The sequence below is a fragment of the Anguilla anguilla genome, chromosome 10, assembly GCF_013347855.1.
Source record: "Anguilla anguilla isolate fAngAng1 chromosome 10, fAngAng1.pri, whole genome shotgun sequence".
Taxonomy (NCBI): domain Eukaryota; kingdom Metazoa; phylum Chordata; class Actinopteri; order Anguilliformes; family Anguillidae; genus Anguilla; species Anguilla anguilla.
The window spans coordinates 35,689,164-35,703,588 of record NC_049210.1 but is presented as its reverse complement, the minus strand read 5'-3'; the positions used below and the strand labels follow the sequence as shown (position 1 = coordinate 35,703,588).

Here is a 14,425-nt window from a genome sequence, read left to right as displayed (position 1 = left end):
TTTGGTTTATTTAACTGGGTAGCAGCCAGAGACTTGACATACCCCTCTGTGTCTGTGCTTGCCTTTATCAATGCAATATTTAACCAGGGACCAGTGAGCAGAAGCATTGGGTGGGGGACTCCCTGCAGCACCCCCCTTGTCCAACCCTCAACACAAGCAGAGTCAGTCGAATGTTTAAATTGTCTTTCAGAGTAAAAGGAAAACACAGAATTATCTAACTAGCGTTCTTCACAGTGTATTGTGGTTAGAACGTCTCCTGAACCATGTTTCCAAACAAGCCCTACGGAAGCCTCCCAGCCCCATTCCCTCCCCCCCTCTCCCAAAATGTTGTTAATGCATTAGATACTTGGCTCTTGGCTCTCACAATCAAGTTTTGAGTGCTGTCTAGGGCATGTGTAAGGTGCTGGAGAGAATGTCCTCAGAGCTCAAACCCCCTGCCCACGCCTCCCCCCTTCACGGAGTCCGATGACACCTCACTTTGAGGTTTTACATTAAAGGGCCGCTTCACCTGCTTCCTACATCACACCTCAAACATCTGCCGTCGGACCCGGCTCACGTAGCTGGTGAATGGAGCGGTGTAAATAAATATTTACGCAGTCTCCTCTTACACATCCCTGTGCTCTGGGCTTTCCGGCTAGGTCCGCTAGCACATCTCCCTCTGGGGTCACGTCACCTCCTGTGTCGTGAGGATGAGCTCATCTGATTGGTCAGATATTACTCTGAGTTATGAGATGCGAAGCAGTCAAGCATTCTCATATACCACAGTGCCAAGGGCATACTCTTTAACTGCAAGGCCACTAAACACTACTACTGCGCAATGACTCATCCATGCAGGGGCTGTGACCTTTTGGCATGAATGTGAATAAAATTCATAATTTATTCGCTTTTGTACTGTCTGTATTTTAATCCTAATATATTCTCATCAGATGTGCCTATGGTATAACTTGTGCTGAAGGGATGCGACTGATAATAGATCTCATGCTTGCATTAGAGGAAAATGTGAACTATACCTTGTGATTCCAGTCGAGAATAAACATTAATAGAATCAGCATTAGGTTACATTGGATCACTGGCTTCAAACGCTCCTTAAATCACTTTCCTGCAATTGGTGAATCTCCGGCAAACCCAGTCTTGATTAGAGTGACTGACATAAAAATCACAAGCACCCAATTAGAGTGAAGAAATTAGCTTATTATTTTCCCCATTTGCAAAACATAGAGGCATTCCTCTGGCTCATTAGTTTAATTTAATTTCATCAGTTAAATTTAAAGAAGCAAAGACATTTGTTTTTTTTTTTTGCTTATTGTTTTTTAAGGTGGAACAAACTTTCTGAATACATAATATTCGTGCAGAATCAGTGTGCTATTATAGTCATTACTTTTACAAAATTACAGCGATAAGAACGGGACTTGTTGCAATGCGCAATAACAGTCAATATAGTGAATACCTGAAACCAGTTACATATTGAAATATGGCGCAAAAATAGCCTATATCAGCTATTCTTCCGTCTCATCACTGCCAACTAGGCTGATGCCCACACGGTAATAATGTTATATTTTCTGTCATTGCAACATTCGGCCAGCGGGAGGCGAGCCACAGCATCCTAAAGCAGGCTGACAGTTAAAGATGCTCGGACCAAGGTAGATGTAACTTTGAGCAAGCTCCAGAGCGTGGGTACAGGACCTTGCACGATTCATTGGGCATAGTACGAAAATCAAACACACATATTACATATAACGCACTATTCCGTCAGTGAATTCGTTGATACATATGATAATGCTACTTCATTATGCATTGATGATAATGTGCTGTAGCTATCTATTATGTAATCTCTCAGACTCCATTAAAATATGCTTAAGGCTTTATCGCTGGTTCACAGATGCCACAGGTCAAGAAATTTACTTCAAGATCATGTAAAACTGAACCGTCATGTAGCACGTAACAGTTTTCACACAACACGTTGTATTATTGGGGAAAAAAAAACTTTGAGGCGCACACCACCAGATATTTCACTACCTTGCTTAGGGCGACATAGGAAAATATTTGTTGATGTTAATCGCAAAGTTAACATTTCTCCCTGGGTCTAGAAATTGAGGCACACACGGGACATACAGGAATAGACACCCCCTCCTTTCGTCTTGAACTACTTCTTCTTGGCGCTGGTAATCGATCGGCGCACTGTTCCACTTCATAGTGTCATACCTTCTGCTGCACGCTTAACAGACTGGCTGGCTGCTGTTTGTGGAGCATGGAGGAAAAAACAAGGGATGACAATAGTGCCAGAGAGCAAGAAGCGCTGTCCTATCAGAAAAGGATGTGGAAGAATTTTCAAGAGAGAACCAAGCCGTTTTTAAGCCCTAAACTGGGCGCCGAACGTCGGAGTGCGGACGGGAAAAAGGAGACGGGAATATGGATGTTCAGGAAGAAAAAGAAGCAGGTTTTGGACCGTGTCTTTTCATCGTCCCAGCCAAATCTTTGCTGCTCTGCCCCAGTGCCTCTTGCCGGCGACAAGCCCCTCTGCGGTAAACCGGACCCTAGTTCCAGTCAAGGACAGGCGCTGCACCCGCTCGAAACCACGGCCGTAGAGACCGCCGCGAAATATGAGCTGCCGGGACATGGAAGCCCAAAGCATATCGTGTCTCATTTGGTGTTGTCCCACCAGAAAAGCTCGTCACTTGGGTCGGCTTGCTTTGAGAAATTGGTGGTGGGTGACTCTGGCGCCGGCGGCGCAGAGGAACAGCTGCGTAAGAACGCCAGCGATTCTGTGAGTAATAAATATATAGCCAGTTCGTTTCGAAAAGCCGGTGGTAAAAACGCGATTAGCTACCGGTTAAAATATGCAAACCAGGCACTCAGTTGGTGTAAATTAAAACACTGGAGGGAGTATGCCGACTGACCTAAAGCGATAATCGTGATTTAAATGCTCGAGCCACGATAATGCCTTACATTTTTATCCACAAATATTGCTAGCCTACTACTGCTCAGCATTGCATTTAAGGACCTAAGATGATGCACATTCGTTAACGTTGCACCAAAGAGTGAGACCAAGTTATGTTATGCATCTTGTAAATGCCAGGTGTTCATTTATCTATAGCCCACTGTTGTACACACGTGTCACGGTGTACGCTACAACTTCACCTGCAACACCGTTATAACTTTTATCTTGTCAGTAATGCTTTTTCATGTTATGCAGTTTTATCTTCGTTTTTATTGTTTATTACTAATCTGTACATGTTCGTTTTTATGTGCGTATTTGCGTGGACCCCACGGAGATTAGGCCAGGTGCTGTGTGTGCAACTAAACAAATAACTAAAACTGCATTTTAAGGTGATTCCCTGTATCCAAGGGCGTCTGTTTCTGGAACATTAGCTTTGAATTTAATTCAATAGTATCTGGAGTTTGTTTTGGTAGCTATAACCTCCATAAGAAAGTAGCCCATTAATTCTCTGAATTATAGGGAAGGTCGATTTTTGACTAAGCGGGTCTTAAATCTAACGTCATAAAGAAGTGATATTTTTGCAGAGCATGATGGATGAGATAACAAACCTGTTTGGAGGATAAACCCGAGAGGTGCAATTAATCATTTTAAAAACGGCTTAACTGGGATGTGGTCTGAATTAGAGTAAAGCTAAGGTCGTGTCAACAATTCCAAACAAGTAGATCCTTTTTTAATGGGACCCGCAGTGTTACTAGCGTTATGACGAAAGAGACTTTCACGGGATTACTATGCAGTGGCCATGGTGTGGTGCTGATGTCACATCACTGAAGTAACCTAGGGACGCCAACAGAAGACGCATCCACCGTCCAGCCCCGCCCCCTCACTCAAAATTAGATTCCACTTTACTTATTCCCTCTGCTAGATCTAGGCAACCACATGCCCACTGACAAGCGTAGACGACACGACACACAAACGATCCTCTCAAGTCTTAAAGCAGCAATCTGTTTCCCTACGGAATGAGTCGATTGAACATGGAACTTGTCTGGTGTATATTTCTTTGGAGTACAGTGTTTAAAATAGAATTCTTAAAACGGTAGGGGCATCCCTAAACTAGAGGGTCTGCTGAACGAATAGCGCCGTCTGAGGTGCTCTTAACCTGGTCATTTATCACGTGCTTCTGTTTGAAGTGAACGTCAGTTGATGAGATTGATATATGACTAATTTCCTGCCAGCTGCGCCAGTCTTTTGACTGTCCATCCAAATGTTTTTCTAGAAAATCAAAGCGCATCGGCCCTGCTCTGTTTTTAGAAACTAAAACAACCTATTTTATATATGTATTGCATATATGGAGCATCGCGTAGTTCTGGCAGGTCACGAGAGTCAAGCGCTCCGGCCGAATCAGCTGACGGCTCAGCTGAGTGATGTTCGCCTATCACAGTACATTCACTAACAGGGCGGTCTACTTAAACAGCCTCCCTCTACTCATTCGGCTGCTCCTCCTGCATGCAAGCGCTGCACGTTGCTCGTAAAAAATCCCCTCCACCACCCCAGCTCCATCCCCATGCGTCAAGAATTTGCATTCTCCATTCCCATGTGTTAAGAATTTGTATTGCTCCATCCTTATGTGTTTAAGAAATTGCATTTGCTCCATTCATATGTGATAAAAACTGCTTTTGCTGCTGGATCTGTTCTGTGTGTACCCCTCTAGGGGGGTTTGGCTGCTGGCCTCCCGGCCTTATCCACGCGGGCTGTGTGGTTGGCGGGAGAGCTCCAGAACAGAGCCATACCGCCAAACATAACTGTATTGCCTTTATTGTCAATAAAGTTCTACTTGATGACAGTGGTCCTGACAGAATTGTATATTGCATATTGCATATAACATATGACATATTTTCCTCTTAGAATTCACCAGAAGTGATCATTTCACAGCTGTTATTTTCTTCTGTACAAAGAATAAGAAATTTTAAAGAATTATTCTGGGTGGGGATGGGGGTCATGCCCCCGGACCTCCCTAGTGGGTTGCAGTTCCTGGGGTCTGCACATTTCAAACCCCCCAGTTTTCAAATTAAAGTTTCACCCTTTTGCTCACTACCTTCCACTGACTCTTGGGATGGTAGTCAGGAGATGCCCCTGTGACGTGAAGAATCTATGCTTTCTAGAAGGAAGTAATCTAGGTCATGTCATCTCCTTGGTGAACAGAGTGTTGCCAGATCCCAGATCAGCTCAATCCATTATTAAGCTCCCTCACCGGAAGCTCCTTTGGTGTGGCCCTTGCTTTGGCCTAGGTTGCCAAGGCTATCAGTACTCTGAGTGTGGGGGCCTCTAAAATATTTAATGTTCTGAGAGGAGGGACTCCACCCCCTGACAAGTTTGCCAGTCAGAAATGGACATTATGTATTTTCCTTGCGGACTGAAATTGTGTGTAGGCCTACCGCTTTTTTTTCACCTGGGATGTTGCTGAAAAGCTCTGTGAACACAGGGACACAGGTGCAGTTTCCCACAAACCACTTCTCAAACTCAGATGACATTAACCCTCTCTCAAAAAAAAACAGGCAGGTACATTTTTTATGGCACCTATTAACCGAGGTCCTGGCAAAACTGCTGCGGCTCTACAGCGGCTGCTTCTAAAGCGGTCTGCTGCTCAGTCCGGAGTCTTACACTGTCCGCCACGCGCGAGTGTTCCTTCCTTTGGAGTTTCACAACCGGGGAAGCGGTGGGAATCCGGTCGGGCCTCCTGGGAGACCAGGCACGGCGGGGAGATCGGAGCTCGCAGCTGTATCTGGGTCACGGGGAATAAATTGAGGTGGAAAAGTGAAGCTTCGCCCACCCACCGGGACCGCCTCGATCGTGGATTAAGTGGAAGAAAGGTGATGCTGGAAGCAGCGGTTCTCTTGAAACGAGAGCGGGAATGAGAAAGCTGAAATGGGTATAGAACACACAAACCGCAGCAGACCGCCTGTTCTGGCTGCTCCCTGGTACGCATGGCACCTCAGAAGTCACAGCGTTTACCTTTTGGTTTCATTTGAAAAGGATCTTGGTGGCTTGTGGTCTTTAAAAAAAATTTTTTTTATCTTTTGGGCTTTTTCAGCTTTATTTGGATAGAACAGTGCAGAGAGACAGGAAGAATTAGGAGAAAAGAGAGGGAGAGGGAGAGACGTGCGACAAAGGTCGGCGGTCGGATTCGGACCGCCGATGTCGCGGCTCACATTGAGCATGTGGACCACGCCCCTAGAGGCCCAGCTTGTAGTCTTATTCCTACAGCACAGACAATCGATCGGCCCTGCCTCAGGTCTCCGACGTGCCGAAAGGCCCTACGAAGGATTTTCATTTGCGTAGGCGATGGCCGTTTTCCTCGTCTGATTATTGCAAAGGTAGTCACGTGACGTCCACCTGGCGGGCCTTTGAATTGACGAGCTTCTACGGCTCCCCCCCCCCCCATCACCTTGAATCCTTTAATCTGCCAAACGTTGGCGGTGAGGCTTTCCCAGAGGCGCCCACCGGCACGACTTCTCCTACAGGGTTCTCGTCTCGCGGGTGAAATCCTCCCTCGAAACGAGCTCTGTGACTCAGGCGCTTCTGATGGCGCCTTTATGGTTGGAGGAAGGGAAATCTGTTCTGAAGGGAAGAGAGCGTTTTAGCTGGCGGAAGACAGCGAGGGGGGGGCGTGCCGTCCTCTCCTTTCACCAGCGGCATCGTGGGATTTTTTTTTTTTACCTGCCGCAGCCTATAAGGACAGAGATATAGGATTACACATTACACCGCTGGGGGAAATCGATGCACTGTTTATATGCGGGAGCAGCACGCTTAAAGAAAAAAGGAACGGGGTGTGGCCGGCTTCAAAACGCTGCCATCGCCGCCCCCCCCCCCCCCCCCCCCCCGCTGCTGTGACGCTTATGCTTCAGAAGTCTTTGATGAAATATATGTTCTTTAAAAATGAAAGAGGAACACATTGTGCCTTACTTTGCGTTGGCTGTGTCTCTCCAGTGTGCTCACTCTAGAGAGTCCCTCTGAGAGTCCAGACGTGTCACAGACTCCGAGGTTCTAATCTCTTTTCGGAAGTGCGCACCTCTCGCACGCGGCTGTCTTCTGACTTCCTGTGCGAAGGTGTTAAGCAGTAATGGTAGAAAAGAAACCAAGAGGCCTGCAAACATTGTCGTTTATGAATGGAACACAAATGACTCCTGATACATAGATACCCTTTGTTAACGGCATTTCCCAAGGCACTAGCTGTAGGCTGGCAGTGGCACGTGGCTTCCTTCTTGGATGGCTTCCAGGGCACGTACAGTGTGCTGTTATTTTATTCAGCACATCCCCTTTTAATGCCCGGAGAGTAAATGAAATGCGTACTTGTCACGTGGATTTGCTTTTAGTCGTACCAGAATACTCTTGGCGGACAGCGAAGGGGCAAAACTGCAGCACGGCGCACTGTGGCTCTGGGTTGTATGTCAGGAAAGGGCTCATTGCATATCAACGATTCAAGCTCCTGGGACCCACAGAAAAAAATGTTTAGTATTTACATTTTTTGGCATAATACAAGTGTCTTGGATGACAAAAACATGTTACAGTAAAATATTTTCATACATACATAAAAAACTCTTATACATTTTATTTTTGTTTAATGGCCCTTAGTAGTAGTAGAATATATGTTTTTTTTGGATTAAGACCTCTGGACCCATGTCCCTTGCAGGGGGCAAAATGAATTGCCAGGTCTTAGGAGGATATATCCCTGTATAACTTTCAGACTACCATTAAAAAGCTGTTTTGCAAGCAATTAAGCTGGTGGCAATTTAGCTTTGAGTGGAGCCATTGGCAAAATAGATTAAAGAAAAGAAAAGGAAAAGTGTAAGAAAGTGATTAAAAGTAATCTAGAATCTAATTAAGAAAGTGTGTGTGACTGAAGCAGAATAAAGAAGTACAACAGTGTTTAAAAAATAAAACACAATCGAATCCAGACCGTAGCAGTGCACAGTGTGGCCATTAGCTTCGAAGGGCAACATGCAATTTGATTTGATTGAGGCACCTTAGGGTATGGGAGGGTTCAATCAGCTAGGGGTCTGCGTTTCATCACTATCTAGCGACCCCTGCTGGATAGCAATGGTATAATCGGACGCCCATGAACTGCATGCTAAAGCTGTGTATGGAAGGTCTTCCGCTGACTCCACTCTATGTGAGCACAGCTGTAGACTGCGGCTTGGAAAAAAAGCAGCTGGCGACACCATCATCTGATTTGGAGGAGAGCCACAGATTCACAGTCTTCGCTCTCCAGATTTGGCTGTAGGATTCATGAACGTGGCTGCGGTTGCAGATACTTGGAAATTCCAAAAGAGAGTGGGAATTGTATATGTTCAGCCCCATAGCGGTCACCAAATATTTATCAAAGATAAATAAAACATAGTATATTTTATTTATTCACATTTATGTGCAGTTAACTCGATATCAACCATGAAAATGACAGAACTACTGATAGAATCAGGTTAAAAGTGATAATAATTTGGGCAGTGCATGTTAAAGTATCCTACATCTACTTTGAGCAGTAACAAAAGTGCTTTCGTGTTGAAACCTCTAGTCTCCAAACTGAGCAAGCGATGAGGAAATTACAATACATTTGCATGAATTGGAAAATATATTTGGAGTGCCTCTATATATTCAAATGTATTATTCAATGTATCAGTGTATTGCATTCTTTTAAAAATAATTATATTAGCGTTATTTATGTAAGAACGAAGCAATGACCGATTATACGTTGAACCCTGTGGTCAGGAGCCTCTGGGCCTTTTGTACACACCTGAAGGTATGACAGCGTTATAGTCGCTGCGCAGAACAGGCCTGTTGTGGTGCAATTTCCATACGGTTCATCCCTGATAATAACACCTGATCGTAACTCAGACCGATGACGAGAACACGCCCACGATCCGTTTCATTTTTCATTGCTGCTCGCGAAGAAACGCAATTCAGAAATGGAAATAAAGTAAGGAAAGCTGGATAGCGGTAGGACGTTGTCCATAAATCCCCTTTCCCTTTAATTAAATGGAACGGGAGTGCCTCTGGGTAATGAGAGAAAGGTTTCTCTGAAAATTCGTTACAGGTTGGGCTCGGCTACGTAGAAGCCTGGTGTGCATGGGCTGGTATGATTCAGTGTTCAGGAGGACATCAATCCCATGCTTCAGCAGGGTGTGTAATTCACTCCTTCGGGATGAAAGCCACGTGCAAGCGTCTGCAGGTTTTGTTGCGTTTTTCTACTCAGCGGCGGGTACTATGCTACTAACTGATCACGCTTGCCGTCAATCCGCCGTGAGCTACGAGGAATGGAAGGTCTGCCTGTTTAATGGTTTGTTAAATTGAGAATCATACATTCGGCAATAATTTCGCAGACGGTTGCTGTTCGACACTTTTAAAAATGCTTCTTTGAAAAAAATAATTTACAATTAGGTTTGTGGGATGGCCTGTGTCAAACTGTTGGCGAAGAATGTTTTTATCTCAAATAAACAGGAGCCATTGTGGTCCTGTGTAGATTGTCCAGTGTAGTCGCTTGTTCTGAGTGCTGCGGCTTCCATCCAAACCGCACCTGCTGTAGCCGAACATCCCATCGTATGGTGTATAATTGGCTGTAGTGTTGCGCATGGGGGCACGCTCCGCCCCGCCTCATCGCTTGGTAATGGTTCCAGTTGATAGGGTGCCCGTGAACTGCAGTGGCTGTGGGGCTTGACTGGTGGACTTCGAAGTGAAAAGAAGCGGTGGTTGGCTATGCGCCAATACTTTGCGTTCCTTCACAAATTTGCAGAAGAAGCTTCAGTGAACAAACGGCCCTGTGGTCACTTCTGGGATTTACAATTTGGGCTAGGAAAGATGGATCATTAAAAAAATTATATTAAAAAGTCACCAGGTGAGCCTTGATTAATGCCTGTGTGATTCTGGGAGGGATAGGGGATAGGAACAGAGAGGACTGCGCTCATCTTTGGCTGCTCCCCACTGTTCCTAAAGCCCTCCAATGCCTGATATGAATTCAGGACAATGGGCAGTGGTGACCTTTCCAACAGGGACACGCCAGAGGTTGAATGGTAATTAGCCTGGGTGTGTCACATTGTGTTTATCAGGCCAGATATGGAGGCACAGCCAGTTGCTTTTTCTTCTGTAATATTTTACTTTAACAGTGAAAATGAAGTGTGACTTGTCCTTGCCCTGCTTTTCTGTTCACCAGCTGGTATGGAGGCCTCAGCCAACACTGTAACACAGCCTAGTTTTCAGGCTTTTGGGCCCCTGCTTGTGCCTTAAAAGTTCTGCCAGTGAATGCCAAATAACTGTGGTCTATTTGAATAATATATTTGGATGTCATGTGTCCTTGGCGAATTTTACGCACACTGTCTTGTTTTAGGCTATAATGGCTTCACATTTAGGTGCAGTCATTATACCCTCCATGAGTAATTCTTCAGACAATTCTTTCATTTCATGACAGAAGCATTTGTGTGTCTCAGTGGACAACATGTAATGCGATGCCATGTTAAATTAAGCATTCTCCCGGTAATAAATCCATATCGTTTCAGTTTGTAGTGTCACATCCTGTACTGTCGGGTGACCCCAGGTTCTGCAAACGCACGATGAAACCGAGTGAATGAAGATGTTAAAAGGGGTTGGTTGTTTTGACACCCCTCATTCTCTCTCCCCTGTTCTCTACTTGAAAACGAAATATATGCGCCTGTTTTCGCCATCACCTTCATCCCGCGGTGAATAAATTCGGCGGCGATTAAAATGCACGCGCCAACCGGTACAATTACCACATCAATCCTGCAAGCCTTAGAATGGACCTGGGACGGTGTAATTGGGACGGGTTTTAAATTACAGTCTTTTGTTAAGGATCTACTATTCCGTAGCTGGAGCTGCTTAAACACGAGCGGAATGATAACCTCTAATTAAAGCCTCGCTCGAGGCATAAGGTAGGCTATGGTTATCATTGTGCCCATTGTGCAGCCGAAATAATCAATTCCACGATTTATTTATCCAGACCAGCAATTATGTATTTCATAGGTGCAGCAATGACCTACCTTCTGTTCTTTCGGAGATTCTGATAGTGAAGGGGAATTGTGTGTGTATTCAAGTGAATAAGTAGCCAGTGTATTCTGGTCCCCTCTGTTCATTGAACCATACGAACATACCGTTAAATTCATCATTTTTCTTCTCAGTGTTTATTGCGTGAAAGATTGAAAAGAGCGAGAAAATATCATTTTAATATTTGTTCTTAGTTTTGTTACACAATGACAAAATAATATATGTTTTATGTGGATACTTTTTTTTATTACGATGTTTCTTTAAAGTGCAATGCGCAGTAAGCTGTACTGGTGTCATTTATTCTGTACTATACCGCCACTTTAACAGGAGAGCCACAACTGTACACTTGACCCCGAATTAAAGTGTACACAGAGTAAAAGCAAATGTGGCACCACCTGCTGGTGGTAAGATGGAACAGACAAGCTCCATGTAGTCGAAATGGGAGAGAGCCGTCGTGCCTTCCAGTGCAAATCAAATCAGGTCAGGCTTGATTAAGCCACTCAGTGGCCTCAAACATTGATCAACTAACCAATTATCTAATGCTAAGTAATTTCCTAATAGGCTGATGTAATATAATGTCTAATATTATTTTATGTTTTAATTAGCTGAAGTAATGTAATATTCTAATACCTTATCCTTCTGCTGTGGGCTATCAGTGTCGCTACAAGGTTTAATTTAAAACATTCACAGCTCTCTTCTCATGGATTCAGGTATGTGTCTGGGTGTCGTGCAAACCCCCCCCCCCCCCCCCCCCCACACACACACACACACACACTTATTTAATTTCCATGTTATCATTTTGTGTGATTCTCAGCTATTGAGTCATTTGCTTTCTGCCTTGCTTGCGTTTGATATCTGTCATATAAACTTGAACCACTCCCCAGTAGCACTGGTTTATTTACTACACCTTACTAAGAGCTCTGTAATGTATAATAACTGTTGCCGTGAGAATATGCGAATGCTATAACAGTTTTATTGCGATATATTTTCAAGGTACATATTGTGTTGTGGTACTAGTTAGGAGTGTGTTATATGAAAATTCTGGGTGTGTTATCAATGAGCTAAGTTTTGTTAGCCATATTGGCCAGTAGCAACATCAAAGTTGTTTTGCATTGTAGTATAAATTCAGACTGCAACCAAGTTTCCACATTCCTGAATGAAGCAGCTGAGCTCAGTTGTCAAATAATTAAGGAAATAATGTAACAAATTTACAATAAAATATTTCAACTTTCTTACTTTATTCTTGAGTAGAGGGCATGAGTCTACAGAATTACTGGTTGGCAAAAATAAATAGTAAATAAAAGTTGACAATGACAATGGAATTTCATTTAATTTACTGATTCAGCTATGCTTCTTTTAAATCGCCCCTCTGTCTACTGCGTCAACCTACGGGCCTTTCATATCAACCATAGTCTTGCTTTATTAGCCAATGACAATAATATTTAAGCTATCATCTGCCAATATATTATCATGCATAGCTTGCTCTAGTGCCATAATGCTTATATTATTCATACATTTGTTTCAACTGTCAGGAACTGTTTATGTCATAATGAATATATACAGTATATGTTTATGACAAGGGTTATGGCAACTATTTTGAGCACATAATGGAATTGTGAGTCATAAAGACCGCTTTAGCTAAGGCATTACTAAATGATCCTTAGCCACTCCTGTTAGCATAAACGGAGCCAAGAACCGTTGGAGTGGACACACGTCCACTGCTCCCTGTCCTGTAGCTTTTATTTCTGGAAGCAGATGCCTGCAGTCTGGGCTGTGGCTTCAGAGGAGAATGTAGCTCCGGGCACTTGGAAGGCGTCCCAAAGACTATCGTCTCCCAGAATCTCCCAGCTTTTGGTTTTCCTGTGATGAAAGAGGGGGTGTGTACTCGGTAACGTTCCACTGCTGTCGCTGAGAAGCAGACAGCGCACTGCCCCCCCCCCCCCGACAGCGCACTGCCCCCCCCCCCCCCCCCCCCCCCCCCGTATTGCGGCCTGTGTAACACAAATGCTACGCTGTATTCTTGTCTTGTGATGTGTCATGGGTCTCTGTGTATTTACAGTAGTGCTGAATACTGCAAACATAGTTTTGTGACATGTAGACCTAGTACAAATTATGTGTACTGAGTTTTGGGTCTGTGTGTACTACTTGGTGCATTATTCCTGGTGCTGTGTCCTGTGTGCCCACTACTTGTCTCATGTACTCCACTGTTACCATACACTAGCCTTGCATGATGTATTGCGTACTTTGCGCTGTGGACCTATATATTTTACTGTGCGTTGTGTGCAAAGGACTGTATGTACTGCTAGTGTACTGTATTCTTTGTGTAGTAGGTGCAGGTACTCTTGACGTGATTGGACATGGATTGTACCCAGCACATTATTTTAAATTAAAGGTTAATGTATTTGTGGGAAAAACTGTTTGCACCCCTGATAATATAGACCCCAGGTGCCATAAGATGCGTATAAGAAAAGGACTGTGATAAAGGAGACCGTCCAAAACGTCTGTCACAATGAATCATGTTGCCAACTAGCGAGATATGCAGCGTTGCAGAGTTTCATTCTCCTTATTAAACTTATTAAAGTTTAGTTTGAAGTGCTTTTTTGCGAGATAAAGATGATTCGGGAATCTCACCCCCAGCTCGGCCAACTGCAGTGGGGGCAGATTTTCCCCTCTAAAAGCAAACACTTACTGAATAGACCCGTCCCATCCCCACCCCCCCCCCCCCCCACCCCCCCACCCCAACTGGTTTTTGGCATGAAAAACAGTGCTGACTCAAATATTGCAGGCCGGTGTGCTGCCATTCTCTGCAGTCTTTCCGACCCAGGCTGGGTGAAACTACATTAGCGTCAGGCGTGCTTCAGGGCTGGTGTTAACCTGCCATGACCTCATGGTGCCAGTCACCTAAGACAGACGGTGATTGTTGGCTTCAGGTACACTGCCCTGTAATGATATGCACTGACTTTGTAGGAGGTTGTGGATTGAACTCATAGGACGGAGTGTGGCACGGTGGGTAAGGAACTGCGCTTGTAACCGAAAGGTTGCAGGTTCGATTCCCGGGTAAGGACACTGCCGTTGTACCCTTGAGCAAGGTACTTAACCTGCATTGCTTCAGTATATATCCAGCTGTATAAATGGATACAATGTAAAGTGCTATGTAAAAAGTTGTGTAAGTCGCTCTGGATAAGAGCGTCTGCTAAATGCCTGTAATGTAATGTAATGTAACTCCTAGAACAAGACTACTCAGTTCGAGTTCCGTTCGAGTCAGAGTGCTTGCAGGTATTAATTCCAGCTCAACATACACTGTAACCAATTGAATAAGGTAATGTGCTTGACCCAGCCAATATACAAATATATGTGCTTTTTATTATCCCAGAGGAAATGATGAATGCAATGATCTATAGAGCACTTCATAACATAACTGAGTCAAGTATGGTATTAGGAATG

The 14,425-nt window shown here is 44.3% G+C and overlaps 1 protein-coding gene across 6 annotated transcripts in view; it reads left to right on the top strand.

Moving 5' to 3' along the window:
* Positions 1-1,705: 1,705 nt before the first annotated feature.
* Positions 1,706-14,425, top strand: part of LOC118206315 (multiple C2 and transmembrane domain-containing protein 1-like) — a 152,829-nt gene continuing 140,109 nt past the window's right edge. For 2 of the 6 annotated variants that reach the window (XM_035378894.1, XM_035378891.1), the window contains exon 1: positions 1,707-2,764. In XM_035378894.1, coding sequence (XP_035234785.1) covers positions 2,249-2,764 — 516 coding nt within the window. In that variant the 5' untranslated portion in view covers positions 1,707-2,248. Of the gene's footprint in view, positions 2,765-14,425 lie in introns of all 6 variants that reach the window. The other 4 variants (XM_035378896.1, XM_035378895.1, XM_035378892.1 and 1 more) reach the window with 3 other exon arrangements.